General features: G+C 41.1%; 1 protein-coding gene across 8 annotated transcripts in view; it reads right to left on the bottom strand.

The window, feature by feature from the left end:
• Window positions 1-870: 870 nt before the first annotated feature.
• Window positions 871-15,440, bottom strand: part of MRPL42 (mitochondrial ribosomal protein L42) — a 69,517-nt gene continuing 54,947 nt past the window's right edge. For 3 of the 8 annotated variants that reach the window (XR_014145842.1, XR_014145845.1, XR_014145846.1), the window contains 3 exons: window positions 13,147-13,230; window positions 12,980-13,029; window positions 8,159-12,649 (listed from right to left, as the gene is read on the bottom strand). Coding sequence is in view for 4 of the 8 variants with exons in the window: in XM_081822195.1 (XP_081678321.1) it covers window positions 13,170-13,230 (61 nt within the window). In the remaining 4 variants the exon portion in view is untranslated. The other 5 variants (XR_014145844.1, XM_081822195.1, XM_081822196.1 and 2 more) reach the window with 5 other exon arrangements.

The raw sequence follows: 15,440 nt of genomic DNA, 5'->3' as shown, positions 1-15,440 counted from the left end.
ACCAATATATTATAGCCTATACCTGATTTTATTCTTATAACACTTTGACAGTGGTAAAAAAAAAAAAAAAAAAAAGCCAGTTTGCATGGGAATAAGTAAAGCCAAAGTAGATTAGGTAGGTTGTTCTGTACTTGTAAACAAATCGTCCTTAGGAAAACAGTATAGGGTTTAATATGAACAAAGAAAACATTTTAAGTGGGAAAGTAGCTTGGAGGGTAAGTTACTTTTTAAATAGGTCATTCAAATCACTGAAAGTGTTATTCCAACAAATGTGGCTGTAATATTTTCAAAGGTTATTTACAATATTTGAACCAAAGCAAGTGATAAAGAGTTGAGGGGGAAAGTGAGTTTCCTTTGTTTTGTTTTAAAACACTCCCAATCAAGAAATTGTTACATTTCAGTATATGCCAACAATTCTAAAATAAACACAAAAGTGAAGTTTTATTTCTTATAAAATTAAAAAAAAAATCTATTTAGAAAAACTCTGTGAACATCGTGCTGGTAAGTCCTATCATTTTTCCCTTTGGCTTTTCCAGTGTTGCTGAAAAGACTTTTATTTCAAGTTCTCCCTTTTTTCCCCTCCCATTTTTAAAACCAATACTTAAAAGAGGCAGATTTGTCTCACAACATCATCAGGCAAATCCTTGTCTTTCGTGACACAATATTTGTAGCCCAAAGTCTACCATGCCTTCTGTTTTGCCACTAGCATCTAGTTTCCCCTGCTCCATGCTCATTGCCAACAGATCAGTTATATTGTAATATAACAGCCATTTAATGGACAAAAATAAAGATGGCATAATAACAATGGTATAGTAAATAAAGATGGTATGAATAAATCTCACTGATAGCAACTGGGAAATCAGAAGACAGTTATAATATGACAGTGTCTCACATAAAGACAGCTGCTACAAAAGAATAAAACACTAAATCCTTCTCAAAAGAAGTGGATAATCTGGATAGTCCTATCTCCATTTAAGAAATAGATTCCAGATTCAGAAGCTTCACAGGTAAATTTTACCAAACACTGAAGAGATAACACCTATTCTTCATAAACTTTTCCCAAAAAATAGAAGTGGGAACATTTCACAGTTCCTTCCAGGAGGCCAGCATCTTTCTAGATACCAAAGATAGATAAGACAGAAAAGAAAATTATAAACTAATATCTCTCAAAAGAACACTCACAAAACATTAGCAAACTGAATCCAGAATATATAAAGAAGATAATATATGAATGACCCATTTGGATATATTCCAGGAAGGCAAGGTTGGTTCAATATTCAAAATCAGTCAATAATTCACAATCTCAACAGACTAAAATAGTAAAATCATAGAATTATCTTAATATATGTAAAAAAAAAATTGTAAAATTCAACATCCATCCATCATAAAAAAATTTCAGCAAACTAGGAATAGAAGGAAACTTCCTCAATCTGACAAACCTTATCTACAAAAAAACCCCCAGCTAACACCATTCTTAATGATGAAAGATTGAACGCTTTCCCCCTAAGATTGGGAACAAAGCAAGAATGTCCATTTTGACAACTTCTTTTCACCACTGTGATGGAGATCCCAGCCTGTGCATTAAGACAAGAAAATAAATAAAAGTATATAGATTGTAAAGGAAAAAGTAAAATGTCTTCAACTGCAAACAGCATAATCACCTCTGTAGGAAATTCTAAGGAATCAGAAATACAAATAGTTACTACAATAAATATGTGAGTTTAGCTAGGTTTCAGGACATAAGGTCAGTACAAAAAATAAGTTGTTTTTCTATTTACTAGCAACAAATTATTGGAAATGTTAGAAATATCATCTACGATAGGTTTAAAAGCATGGAATAATTAGAGAGTAATCAAATACGTGCAAGACCCATACATGAAAAAGAAAAATTTAATGCTGAGAAAAATTAAGGAAAATTAAACAAATGAAAAGAGAGACCATGCTCATGGATGGGAAAGGTCAATATTGTGAAGATGTCATTCTCCCTAAATTGATCTATAGATACAACACAATTTTTTTGTGTTTTTGTTGTGTTGTAGAAATCAACAAACTGATTCTAAAATGTATTTGGAAATGCAAAGGACCTAGAAATCATTTTTGAAAAAGAATAACAAAGGTAGAAGATTCACTCTATCTGATTTGAAGATTTATTCTTCTTTTTTAAAGATTTTATTTATTTATTTGAGAAAGAGAGAGAGAGTACACATGCAGGGGAGAACAGTAGAGGGATAGTCAGAAGCAGGCTCCCTGCTGAGCAGGGAGCCCAATGTGGGGCTTAATCCCAGGATTCTGGGATCGTGACCTGAGCCGAAGGCAGATGCTTAACTGACAGAGCCACCCAGGAGCCCCTTGAAGATTTATTCTAAAGCTATAGTAATCAAGACAGAGTAGTACTGATCTAAAGATGGACATACAGATCAGGGGAACAGACTAGAGAGTCCAGAAATAGATCCACCAAAATATAGTCAATGGATTTTGAACAAAACTGCCTAGGTAATTCAATGAAGAAAGGATAGTTTTTCAACAACTGGTACTGAAACAATTGGACATCCATACACCAAGAAAATGAACCTTGACCCTTACTTCATACCATACACAAACATTAATTTTAAATGGATCATAGACCTAAATGTAAGAGACAAAACAATAAAACTTCTGAGAAACATAGGAGAAAATCTTGTTACCTTGGGTCAGGCAAAGTTTTCTTAGATAGGACACAAACATCACAAATGGTAAGAAAAAACTGATACATTGGACTCATCAAAATGAAAAATTTCTGCTCTTCAAAAGATAATGTGAATATATCTCAATAAAGCTGTTACAAAAAAGATAATGTTAAGAAAAATTTTAGGGCACCTGGGTGGCTCAGTTGGTTAAGCATCTGCTTTTGGCTCAGGTCATGATCCCAGGGTCTTAGGATGAAGTCCTACATCCAGCTCCCGGCTCAGTGGGGAGTCTGCTTCTCCTTCTGCCTCCCCTTGCTTGTGTGCATGTGCTCTCTCTCTCAAATAAATAAATAAATAAGATCTTTAAAAAAAGAAAAAAGAAAAATTTTAAAAACCACAGACTTGGAAAATTATTAGAAATTTCTGTATCTGATAATAGATATTCTAGATACAAGAATACTCATAAAGAACCTTTACAACTCAATAAGAAAAATATAAAAATCCAACTAAAAAGTGGTCAAAATATTTAAACAGACACTTTCATCACAGAATATATATAAATGACAAATTAGTTCATTAAAAGATGCTAATTTGAATTTAGGGAAATCTAAATTAAAACATGACAAAATACCATTACACACCCACTAGAACATCTAAAATTTAAAAGATTGACATTACCAAACATTGGCAGGCATATGAGGCAACTGAAACTCTCAGACTGCTGGTGAGAATGGGAAACGGTAAAACCACTTTAAAATAGCTTAGTGGTTTCTTATAAAATCAAACATACACTGATTATGTTTAACAGCAATACCACCCCCAGGTATTTATGCAAGAGAAATGATTTCGTATGTCTACACAAAGGCCTGTACATGAATGTTTATAACAATCTTAGTCATAATAGCTAAAGACTGGAAACAACCCAAACGTTCAGCAACACGTAAATAGGTTAAAAAATTGTACTACATCCAGAACATAGAATAATACTCAGCAATTAAAAAAAAAATTAAAAAGAGCAAACTACTGACACATGCGACAATACGAACTAGTCTCAAGAGCAGTATGTTAAGTATGAGAAGCCAGGCACAAAATGCTATATATTATAGGATTCCATTTACATGATTTTCTGGAAAACAGATTAGATGTTGCCAGGAAATGGGAGTGGGTGAGGAGACTGACTGCAAGGGACATGAGGGGACTTTTGGAGCTGGTAGAAAGATTTTACATCTTGAATAAGGCAGCAATTACATGACTATATACAATTGACAAAACTCATTGAATGATACACTCTAAAGGGGTAAATTTTATTTTATGTAAATTATTCCCCAATAAACCTGACTCTTGAAAAGATAAAACTGAAAAATAACTAACTTGGAGAGGAACAACTTAAAGGTCTAGACACACACACCCCCGCCACCTCCACCTTAATTCAAGTGATTCAAGAAAGAGAATAGTTCATGGTCAGTGAAATTACAGGTAAGAAAAGATACTGATTTACCTTTAGCATAAAAAGAGATTTAAAAATAGCACTCTTACTAGATGCTATAACCACAAAAAAGAAATAATATTACGGGACAAGAGTGATAATCATGTTGCAATATATAAATGTATCAAATCGACATGTGGTATACCCTAAACTTACACAATGTTATATGTCAATTATATCTCAATTTTAAAAAATAAAAATAAAAAACAAAAATATCACTCTTACATGCTCCCATTGCTAGGGCCTTTTCTTATCTGTAATTTTACTGGCCTCTTCATTCTTCAGGTCTCAACTAAGCCATTGTTTCCCTTGGGAAACCTTCAATAACCACCAAAGCCTGGGGGCCCCTCCTGAATGTTCCCACAGCATCTCTACTTCTGGGTACGTGAACACCCGCCACTTCATTGCAATTGCTTGTTTTCCCCACTAGCCTTAAATTCCATAACCCAAAGACCGTATCTTATCTGTCTTATTCACTATGGTAGCTGTAGTAGTAATATCAGTAATAGTAGTAATAATATGAGCTAATGTTTATTAGAAGAATGCCTGTTATATATAAAGTACCTAAATGTTCTAATCTATTAACTCATTTTTTAAAAAATTTTTTAAAGATTTTATTTTTAACTCATCTCTATACCCAACATGGGGCTCAAACCCACAACCCTGAGATCAAGAGTTGCACGCTCCACCGACTAAGCCAGCTAGGTGTCCCTGATATATTAACTCAATTTAGACTTCACAGTTATAGGTAGAGCCTATTATTCAAGGTAAATCCTATTATTATCATACTTCACAGATTAGGAAACTAAAATATAGAGAGCCAGGTAACTTGCTTGAGGTCAACATTCTAAGCAGAGTGTTAATAAACAACAACAGCTATTTACTGTGTGCTCCCTAGTTCCTAGCCTGGTGCCCAGCAGAGAGAAGATGTTCCATAAATGTTTGCAGAATTGATCTGAGGTGAGGAGGTTGTACTTGAGCTGGCAGCTCCTATCTGGCAGAGAAGAGAGGGCAGGCAGGCAAACTCACAAACATCGTGGACCTACGCCAGGCTTACGTGCAGGGACACGGTAGTAAAAACACTCTCCAGCAAAGCTGCCCGAAGGCCTGAAGAAGGAGCTCCGGCTTCTCGGAACAGCTGCAGAAAGATTTCTATGTATTATTCACTCTTATTTCCAGGAGCCATACTCTGGACACAACCTTAGAATCCCCCTGACTGGTTTATCTCACCCTGCGCTGACTGGTGACCCGGTAACTCTCCCACTTCCCCCTGAAATGATTCCACACCCCGTCTCACCCCTTCTTCTAGGGGCTATCTCTGGTGTGCATGTTATGTGACTTTCCTGGACAGCTACTGAGGTGAGGACACACCACTGTGACTAAGAAGGGTGCCCTGGATGGGGCTGTTCACTCTGCACGGGAGTGTCTTTTGTGTCTTGTGCTTCTGGAAGTCGTAATTTGGTCTTGATGAAAGAAAGTGGCACGTTTCCACTCACTCCTGATGGAACAGGACAGGGTGACGGTGAGAATTGGATCTCCTATTTGTCCTTCTCTGAATAAATAACTCCTGGAATCCAAACCCCACTCATTTGCTGAGTGACCATAAGCAAGTTAACTTAACTCTCTGAATCTCAGTGTCCTTTTTTCTAAAAGTAGGGATAATGCTCCCTCATAAGAATGTTGCGGGAGGTAAATAAGATGGTCCATGTGAAGGTGATAATACAATTTATAAATAATACAATACAATTTATTTCGTCATAAATTGCAAAGCTTGAGCCAAAAAGTCACAGCACCTGACAAATAGTAAGTGCTCAATAAATGGTTATGTTGTTTTTGTCTTAGTTTTCTATAAAGGATGGTAGTCTCACCCCCTAAACCAGGACTTCATTTTAAACTTCATTTTTGGCTTTATTTTTCATTCCAGGAGCCCTCCGGATGTTCTCCCTCAGATACTCCTAGGTGTTACATTTAAATACCCATCACGTCGATTCTGCCCTAACCACATTTCCATTGCATCACTGTGATCGTTGATCTTACACAGTCGACATGACCGGGCAGAGAAACACCCAGATACCGGATAAAACATTCTTTCTTGGTGTGTCTGTGAGGGTGTTTCCTGAAGAGATTAATATGGGTAGACTGAGTGAAGAAGATCACTCTCCTCCTCCCCCATGTGGCATTGTCTAATCTGTTGAGGGTCCGAATAGAACAAAAAAGCAGAGGAAGGGAGAATTTGTTCTCTGCCTCAGCTGGGATGTTCATCTTCTCCCGCCCTCAGGCATCACACTCCTCATTTTCAACTCAGCCTGGGACTTAGAACCATCAAGTATCCCAACCCCCTTCCTTGGGCCTTTGGGCTTGGATTGAATTATACCACTGGCTTTCCTGGTTCTCCAGCTTATAGACAGCAGAGGGTGAGACTTCTCGGCCTCCATAATCATATCAGCATATATATATATATATATATATATATATCTTCTACTGGTATTGTTTCTCTGGACAACGCTGGCTAATACAATCACCTATGTCTTACTGGAATCTTCAGGCAGGAGCTTCTTGGATGATTGTTTTGAGGAATCTCCTCACCTCCTACTGATGTCAGTGGATCAGTTCGCATCTCATGGGAGCTTCCACCCACAGTTTCCTATCTTCCTTGGAATGCAACTTTGTAATCAGTGCTGTTGTGTCCTGTCCAGACCCCCTTTTCCCCAGCAGGTCTAGTCAGCCCATGACTGCTGCAAGGATTAGCTGCTACAGGCTTACCGCTGTACCCTTCCCTGCACAGTTGCCCTTGACCCGTGGGAGCCACCTTGCCCAGAAATATTTGGGAGGTAATTCTACCCGGGGGGCAGCCTATAGCCAATGGCTAGCTGATACAGGGCATAAAAGCTCATCTCCCTTACCTCAAGCTGGAGCAATTTTGTGAGACTGACTGGTGTTTTCTGACTCCACTCCTGACACTGAATACATGGTTTTTCCTAACACCAACCAATTCTCCAGCACCTACTGGGTGTCCACAATTCAATTCAATCCTAATACTATCTACACCTGGAGTTCGTTAGCATGAGATCCTACAAGTTAAAGGGCTCAGTCCCACAAGACTGCCCCCACTTCAGATGCCAGTGGCAAGTGGGGCCCCCAGGTGACCAGCACTTCTGCTTAACTGACTACAAAATTCGGGGGTCCCCACAATGCCCCCCACCTGGGTTCAATTATTTACTAGAACAATTCACAGAACTTCGGAAAGTGCTCCACTTACTCTTCAAGCTTATTATAGAGGATACAAATGAACAGCCAAATGAAGAGGTACATAGGGTGAGATGTGAAAGGCTCCCAAGAGCAGGAGCCTCGAGGGTTAAGGGTAGGCCACCCTTCCGGCATGTAGATGTGTTCACCACCCCATTTCTAAGGGTTTTAGGAGCGCTGTGCCAGGTATAGAACTTTTTATTGTATCACAGGCAGCAAGCATCTTTGTGAGATCCTGGCTCCAACCTAGAACACACCTGTAGCTTTCGGCCCCTCACAGGTATTCGTGTGTCTATCATGTGAACTTTGGGCGTTCCTTGGGATTTAATCCAGATCTAATTTATCTTCGCCTTCCTGTAATACCTTCGCCATGCCTTACACACACACAGTTGTCAGAAAATGTTGTGGAAGGACAAAATATTTCGTATTTTGAAATCACTTACATGGCGGGGCAGAACTGTGAAATTACTGGCTTGTTTTCTCTAATTCCCATTCTGCACCCACCCACCCCCCAAACTGGGCACACGAACAGCGCAATTCTCCCCCATGAAGACAAGGGCAAAGGACTTCTAGACGTGGCTGGAGAACAGGCCGGTGTGGAAGGACCCCCAGCCATTCCACCCGGTGCCGGAGAGACACAGGGCTGCTCAGTGCCTCGAGTGGTTCCGTTCTTTCCGGCTTCTCTGCCCGATCAAGTTAAATAGTCCCTAAGAGTAAATAAATGTAGCAAAGATAAAACAAATATTTTTTTCCAATCGGATTGGTTCAGTCCTTGTGTGGGTTCAGATGAGGGAGAACCAGAATGTTTTGATTAAATCAGCTGCTGCCATGAAATGATCTGCTTGTTTACTAGCGGGCTGTCTTAACTTCTTGTCATTATCTACCAGAGTGGGAATTCTTGGTATTATTGAGTGGACAGCTTTGAATAGGAAAATGACAAGGTTCCTTAACCTAATGTTCTGACTATGTTACAAAGTGTAAAAGCACTGAATCCAAGGCAATAGGCAAGTCCAATGCTGCGTAATCACAGAGTAGAGAAAAAAGAGAGGCAGGCGTGTGTCCTTTGTCCCATTTATGAGTCTCTCCTGACTGTGTGTTTCTGACAACTAAGTTTTTCACTTTCCTTTCTTTTTATATATCATATGTGCATCTCCCCCATGATTTGACCTCCTGGAGGAGGAGGGGTGGTGTTGCTCTGGTGATTCCCCCAGTATGGAGACCACGGTTCTTCCCAACCGAAAAGGTCTTCATGGTCCCATGAGGAGCCACTGACTCAATGATGGTGGTTGTTTCGTTATTCATCATTCAGAGCGATGGTGACCCTGGACAACTGCGAACGGTGATGATGACAGAGAATATTTATCGGACCTGTCTGGCATTGTCCTAGGACTTTAGGCCTGTTAATTGATTAATGCCTCATCACAACTCTATGAAGGAGGTAACTTTAATATCATCATTTTACACAAGAAAAAATTGGGCCTGATAACTTGCCTAAGCAGAGAAGTTCTAAGTGACAGAGCCAACTTTGACCCCCCATATTGTGGCTCTAGACCCAAGGCTTACAAATCACTACACAGACTACCTAGTAGTGTTAGCCCTAATAGCAACCAGTACTATTCGAGTCTTAATCATATGCCAGCCATGATGCTTAGTTACATGTACTAACATCAATCCTCATAAAAACTCCATCAGCTAGATAGGTATCATCCTCTTTTCACTGAGGCACAGAGAGGTTAAGTAACCTGCCTAGGGTTGCCCAGCCAGTAAGTGAAGGAACCAGGTTTCAAGTCTGTGTAGAATGCCTTTGGAGGTAACACCCTCAGGCTTGTCTGCTCTTACTCACAGGTGCGATGAGCTTTGGCTTTGTGGAACAGGTGCAAGCTCCTATCGACAACACTTTGGAAAGTATATGCTATTCTGTCCCCCCTGGGGAAATATCCAGAGAGCCACAGAACAAGACATACTAGAGACCCAGGCTACAGTACACATCTGCTCTGGTCTCTCTGTTCACCTGCCCGGCATTTCCCCTCATTTTGGGAAGAGCACTCTAGTTCCCTATTGGGAACGTATTCGTTTTCTGTTGTTGCCATAACACATGACCACTAACTCGGTGCCTTAAGACGACACAAATTTATTATCTTACGGTTCTGGAGGTCACAGGTGTCCAAAACAGGTCTCACGGAACTGAAGTCAGTTCCTCCATTTTCAAAGCCAGCAGCGTCCGGCCAAGTCCTTCTCTCACTACCATCTCTCTGGTTGCTCGTCTTCTGCCTCCTTCTCCCACTTACAATCCTATTGCTTGTATCGGGTTTACCTGGATCATCTCCCTAGTTGAAGGAGCTGACTGGCAACCTTAATTCCCCCGTGCCATGTAGCCTATTCATAGTTTCTCAGCATTAGGATATAGACCCCTGGAACGTTCTTCTACCTGTCACTGGAAACCTCCCCTTTTCATTCTTGGATCACACATTCTGGGGGAGTCCAACTCAACAACCCTGGCTCAAAGGATGGGTTTGGGACTTCACTGGAATTCTTGGAAAAGAGGGGCCCTCCCCCGCCAAATTGCCGATCATAGCTCATCTGCTCCGAAGATGGCTCAGGAGCGGGGCCTCTCCTTGAGCAGTTGGAGCCCTTTCTGTATGGGCTGTTAGATATTGTGACAATCCTCCGGGCTGCTGGGGTTGATGAGCCAGTAGCTTCAATGTTCACCTGCGCCAAAACATGGGATGAGCATTCCTAAAAATGAGGCCTCTTCCTCCTGCTGCTTCTTCAGGGAGCTACTATCTGGTACTTACGACCTCTAAAAAACCAGAGATAACTAGAATAAGATCTCTTTAATGCTATCCAGCTTAGCACTGTTTAGTACTTTGTTTAGTCCTTGCTGGCTTGATTTGAGCATTAGGACTGAACACCAATGTTCAGCATCTTAACTCCTCTCTAGTCTCTTGTCATCCTCAGCACCCCAAAAGTTTTAAAAAATGCAGTAAAATATCTGTTTGCTAGGATCCACCTGAAGGACATGTTATTTGTTGGGCTTCTGCTGTGTGAATGCTGTATAACAAATGACTCCAAAATCTCTATGGCATATCAGAAGCATTTCTTTTTCTTCCTCCCAGGTGTGTGGGACTGCTGGGACAGCTCTGTGCTGGGCTGCAGATTGGGATCAGGTCCACTCCACATTTCTCTCATTTTCCTTGGACCGGAAGATGCCCAGGTCAGTTCTCATGGTGGAGGACAGGACAAGAAGCCAAGCCAACTACAGGAGCACATTTAAAGTCTCTGCTCATCTCATGTCTACTAGTAAATTCCACTGGCCAAAATAAGTCATGCCAAGTCCAACATCAGTGGATGGGGAAATATAGTCTGATCCCTCCGGTAGGGGGCACTATAGAGCAACGTGGCAAAGACGGGATACATTCCAAGGGGGAGGGGGAAGAGAAGAATTGGAGTAATCCAATCCTATCACCAACACCCTCCATTTTGATATTGTCCTCTTCTTTCGTGAAAAAAGAGAAAACTACATAAAAAGGTAATTTCAAGGATTTCTGCAAAATTTTTCTGAAAGCTTTTTCCAGAAGTTACCAGGATTAGTAAGATTAGTAAGTTTATGGTCCCAGATAGTGAGGATTAATGCTCAGAATGGCAACCCTTAGACCCATAGATTCTAAGATGATCCCAAATCCAATTATAATAACCACGTTCTTTCATTCATTCATTCAACAATGTTTACTGGGTGCTGTTGTAGTTCTAGGTTTTAGAGGTAAAACCGTGAACTAACCAGCCCTGCCTTCATTGTGTTTACACTGTGCCATACTTCCTGTTATCTGCCCACTGGACAGATGACATGCATGTACAGCCATTAAGGGGAAATCAGATGCAGACACACGTAACAGAGTGTGCCATCGATAATGTGGGGTGGGGGTCACACGCAAATCCCAGCAGTCAGCAGCAACTCCATGCAACCCAATCTCTCCCTTTCAAGGAAACAAATCAGAATGCAAGAGGGTAGGAGCAATAATATCGGAGAGCTCATCTTAAACCCACTCTGCAGTGTAAAGATAATAAATATTTCACAACTTGGCTACTTTAGATTTTGTTCTAGTCTCTAAAGTGGTAAAAAGACAGATCCACTTTGGAAGGGTTTTCAACCATAAAGACTGAAGTCAAAGAGCAAACCGAGTTTCTGGTTAACATCTCCCAGGGGCTCTGCAAATATTGTGAGAAATGCCACTTGGTGACAGCTTCAGCTGATCCCCAGCCCCATCCTTCAAGAGAGCTCCTTCCTCTGGTATTGCTCAGAGGAGTGGAAAGATGTCAGACTGCTGATCTGCTTGAAAGATCAGAACAGGTGTAGTTCATCCTTAAGCAGCAGGGATCCTGCCCCGGAAGGGAACCGGCCCCTTTTCTCATTGGCTTGCTTTACAAAAATTCATGCCCTTGGGCCCAACACCCTGACTCACCCCCACCCCAAACCAGACTCTCTGCTTCCAAGCAAGCCCAGCTGGAGTAAACATGCTAACACCACACACAGATGCCTCCCTGAGACAGGGCCCCAGTGGCTCTGTCAGGCTTGTTCTCCCAGGCTCCTGAGACGTAGTTCTCAGGCCTTAGCCTGCATCAGGATCACCTTGAGGGCTTCTTAAACACAGACTTGAGGGCTCCACCCTAGAGTTTGTGATTCATTAGGTCTTGGGTGGGTCCGCAAATTTCCCTTCTCCAGTAAGTTCCCAGATGCTGGATGCTGCTGGGCTGGGTACCAGCCTTTGAGAAGTACCGCTTTAGGGCATTGCCTCCGGTCCTGAAAAGCTGCCTGAGCAACACTGTCCTCAGAGCTGAGAATGTTCCCGAACAGACCCTAATTCTCTGGCTTCTGATCGGCCCCGCTTCAACTTTCCTCACTTCCCAATCACTCCTCAACTCCCTTTGATAGTCCTTGTGCCCCACACTCCACAGAAAGTGTTCTTGCTAAAGTTAAAAACAATACACCTGCTGCCAAATTTGATGGACAGGGGACATCACGCTTGGGCGTCTCACCAGCTGCATCACAACTCAGCACGTCCAAGTGGAACTCAGCGCCTTCCTCCCCACAGTGTTTGTCCGGTGTTTGAGCCTGCTCAGCTGCCTCTGTTCCCCTCCTTCTGATGAGTATTGCTCTTCTTTGCAGCAGCTGCCCCTCCCAGTTAGCACAGTTCAGATGTGACTTCAAGCCAATCCTCCTGACACCTTGATTTGGGACTTCTGGCCTCCAGAACTGTGAGACAATAAATTTCTGTTGTTTGAAACCCCTCCCCCCACCCAGCTTGTGGTAATTTGTTATAGAAACCATAGGAAACTAATATATCCTGCTTCCACTCTAACAGGGCAATAGAGGTGGGGGAACCCCGCTTAGGAGATTTGACCTAAGACAGAGTAAGTCTTAGTAAGTAAGAAATTCTAAAGCTTTCTCAGGGCAGGTCTGGTCTTGAAAAATAGTCCAGGCACCAGCCTATCCAATATGAAGATAGTCGCCATTTTGGCACAGATACTTAACCCACGGAAGTAGGACTATCTGTCTCTTACACCAGTCCTATTTATTGGGTACCTTGAAGTTGTAGAGCATTCTCTTTCTGGTTGATCAGAGACAGGCTTTCTCTGTATAATGAATTAAGAAAAATTTCTAGTTTCACTGAACATCTCCTTTCCTAGAAAGTTTAAAATTAATTTTCTTTGTAATTTCTGATAGTAAGTACTGATTGCAAATTTCCTTACCAGCATTTGTAATCCCAATGCCATCACAGAACTTCCATTGCTGTGGGAAATTGTTCTGCTATGTGGCTGTGATGACATCGGCCTCTACGAGGGGAAAAAGAAACAACAGGAAATTCAGCTGTTAACTGATAGATGAAGGAGGAACTGGTTTTCAAGTAAGTTCCCTTAACTAAGCAGCATTCTCAATTACTTGGCTTTATTCAATCTATTTATTTACATTAAATCACTTGAAGTATAATTCCCTAGTCAGAAAATCAGGGTGTATACTGCAGAAACCATCACTTTGGGGCCCTAGGTCATAGTTCATGTCAGGCATGAGCAGAGGGGCTAAGAAAGACCCAGGCACAGGGCAAGGAGATAATTTTAAGAGAGAAAGAGAGAGAGAGAAGAAAGAAGAAAGAAAGAAAGAGAAGGAGGGAGGGGAGAGAGAATGAAAAGGAAAGAAGGAAGAGAAGAGAAAAGAAATACAGGTGGCTAATGAACAGCTGAATGGGGTAACTTCACAAGTTGTAGCTGTCAGGATTCTCCAGAAAAACAAAACCAATAGGATATGTGTATATTTAGAAATTGGAACTTTATTTTAAGGAATTGGCTCATGTGGGGATAGGCAAGTCCAAAACATGCAGGGCAGGAGAGCAGGCTGGAGACCCAGGAAAAAGTTGACCGGAGTCTTTTCTCTGAAGGCCGTCAACTGATTGGATGAGGCCCACCCATATCGTGAAGGGTAGTCAGCTTAACTCAAAATCTACTGATTTAAATGTTGATCTCTAAAATATGCATTCACAGCAGCATCTAGACTGGTGTTTGACAAAAAACAAAACAAAACTGGGCACCATAGCCTAGCCAAGTTGACACATAAAATTAACCATTACATTAATAACAAAAAAGCAAATATAATTGACAATTAGCTATTTTTCACCCAGCGGGTATCCAGAGACTGAAAAGAACTGCACCTTTTGTTGAGAGATAACAAAGTATCCGTACCCCATTGTTGGAGGCACAGACACCAAAACTTTTCTGTAGGGCAGTTTGGCGGTATTGAAATGTCAAATGTGCATACCTTTTGACACCACAATTCCACTCTAAGAGAATCTTCAAACAAATATAAAGTGGTAGGTATATGCAGATGGGCCAGCAATGTCTCATATAATGATAAAAAAACTGGAAGCAGGGACGCCTGGGTGGCTCAGTTGGCTAAGCGTCTGCCTTCAGCTCAGGTCATGATTCCAGGGTCCTGGGATCAAGCCCCGCATCGGGCTCCTTGCTCAGCAAGGAGCCTGCTTCTCCCTCTGCCTGCGGCTCCCCCTGCTTGTGTGCGCGCTCTCTCTCTCTGACAAATGAATAAATAAAATCTTTTTAAAAAAGTAATAAAAATAAAAAACTGGAAGCAGCTTCAATGTCCACCGATTGTGAGCAGGTTAAGTAAATTATAGAACATTTATACAATGTACACCCTAGACTTTAGAAAGGGTGAAGATAGTCTATATTCCTGACATGAAATGATCGCCATAGTATGATGTTGTGTAAAAACCCAGGTTTCAGAACATCACATAGAGTTTGATTTCATTTATGTGCAAATAAGTAAATTGATATATTTCCTAGAAAAGATATTTACCAAAATCTTAATTGTGCTAATCTCTGGGTGGAGAAATTTCAGGTTATTTTTGTAACATTTATTGAGAGCTTATTATGTGTCAGTACTTCACATGGATTCAATTCATTTAATAATCTGTATTATTTGCATGTTTTAAAAACAAAAGTATGTATCATTTTTCCCCCAAAACTACGAAGCAGTTTTTAAAAATATCTCTTCTGTTCTCCTACATGAGAGGGAGCCCTTGTTTCCTAAAGCCCCACAATCTTGGAACCACTGAGAGTCTGAAACTGCTCTATGCAGATCCCACCAAGTGTTATTATTGGGAATCTCCCCATTTTTGCAAAAAAAAATGGACTTTCTTTCCTTGCTGTTGGAGTGTTTTGTTGTTTTCATGGTCCTTCTCTTGTTTATTATAGATTGAGTGAGTGAGTAATGTGTTCTCTTTTAACCCTCTTTCTTACTTCTAACCCTCTCCCATAGGCAGTCCTTCTGATGTACTGAATTTGCATCCTTTGGTGTGTGCTTCCAAAGTATGCATTGTTTAATAAGCTTGTATTTTTAATTTACCCAAATGCCTAAATGGTCTGATTTTATTTCTCATTCCTGGGTCCTCCCTGCCCCCATCCCCCACATCCTTCCTCCCATCCAGCACCAATACTCTGCGCTCACTGTTTCGGCTGTTGCTGCCTCAGGGATT

Source organism: Leptonychotes weddellii, chromosome 5, assembly GCF_054177405.1.
Source record: "Leptonychotes weddellii isolate Sample4059 chromosome 5, ASM5417740v2, whole genome shotgun sequence".
Classification (NCBI taxonomy): domain Eukaryota; kingdom Metazoa; phylum Chordata; class Mammalia; order Carnivora; family Phocidae; genus Leptonychotes; species Leptonychotes weddellii.
This window is presented reverse-complemented; position numbering and strand designations above follow the sequence as displayed.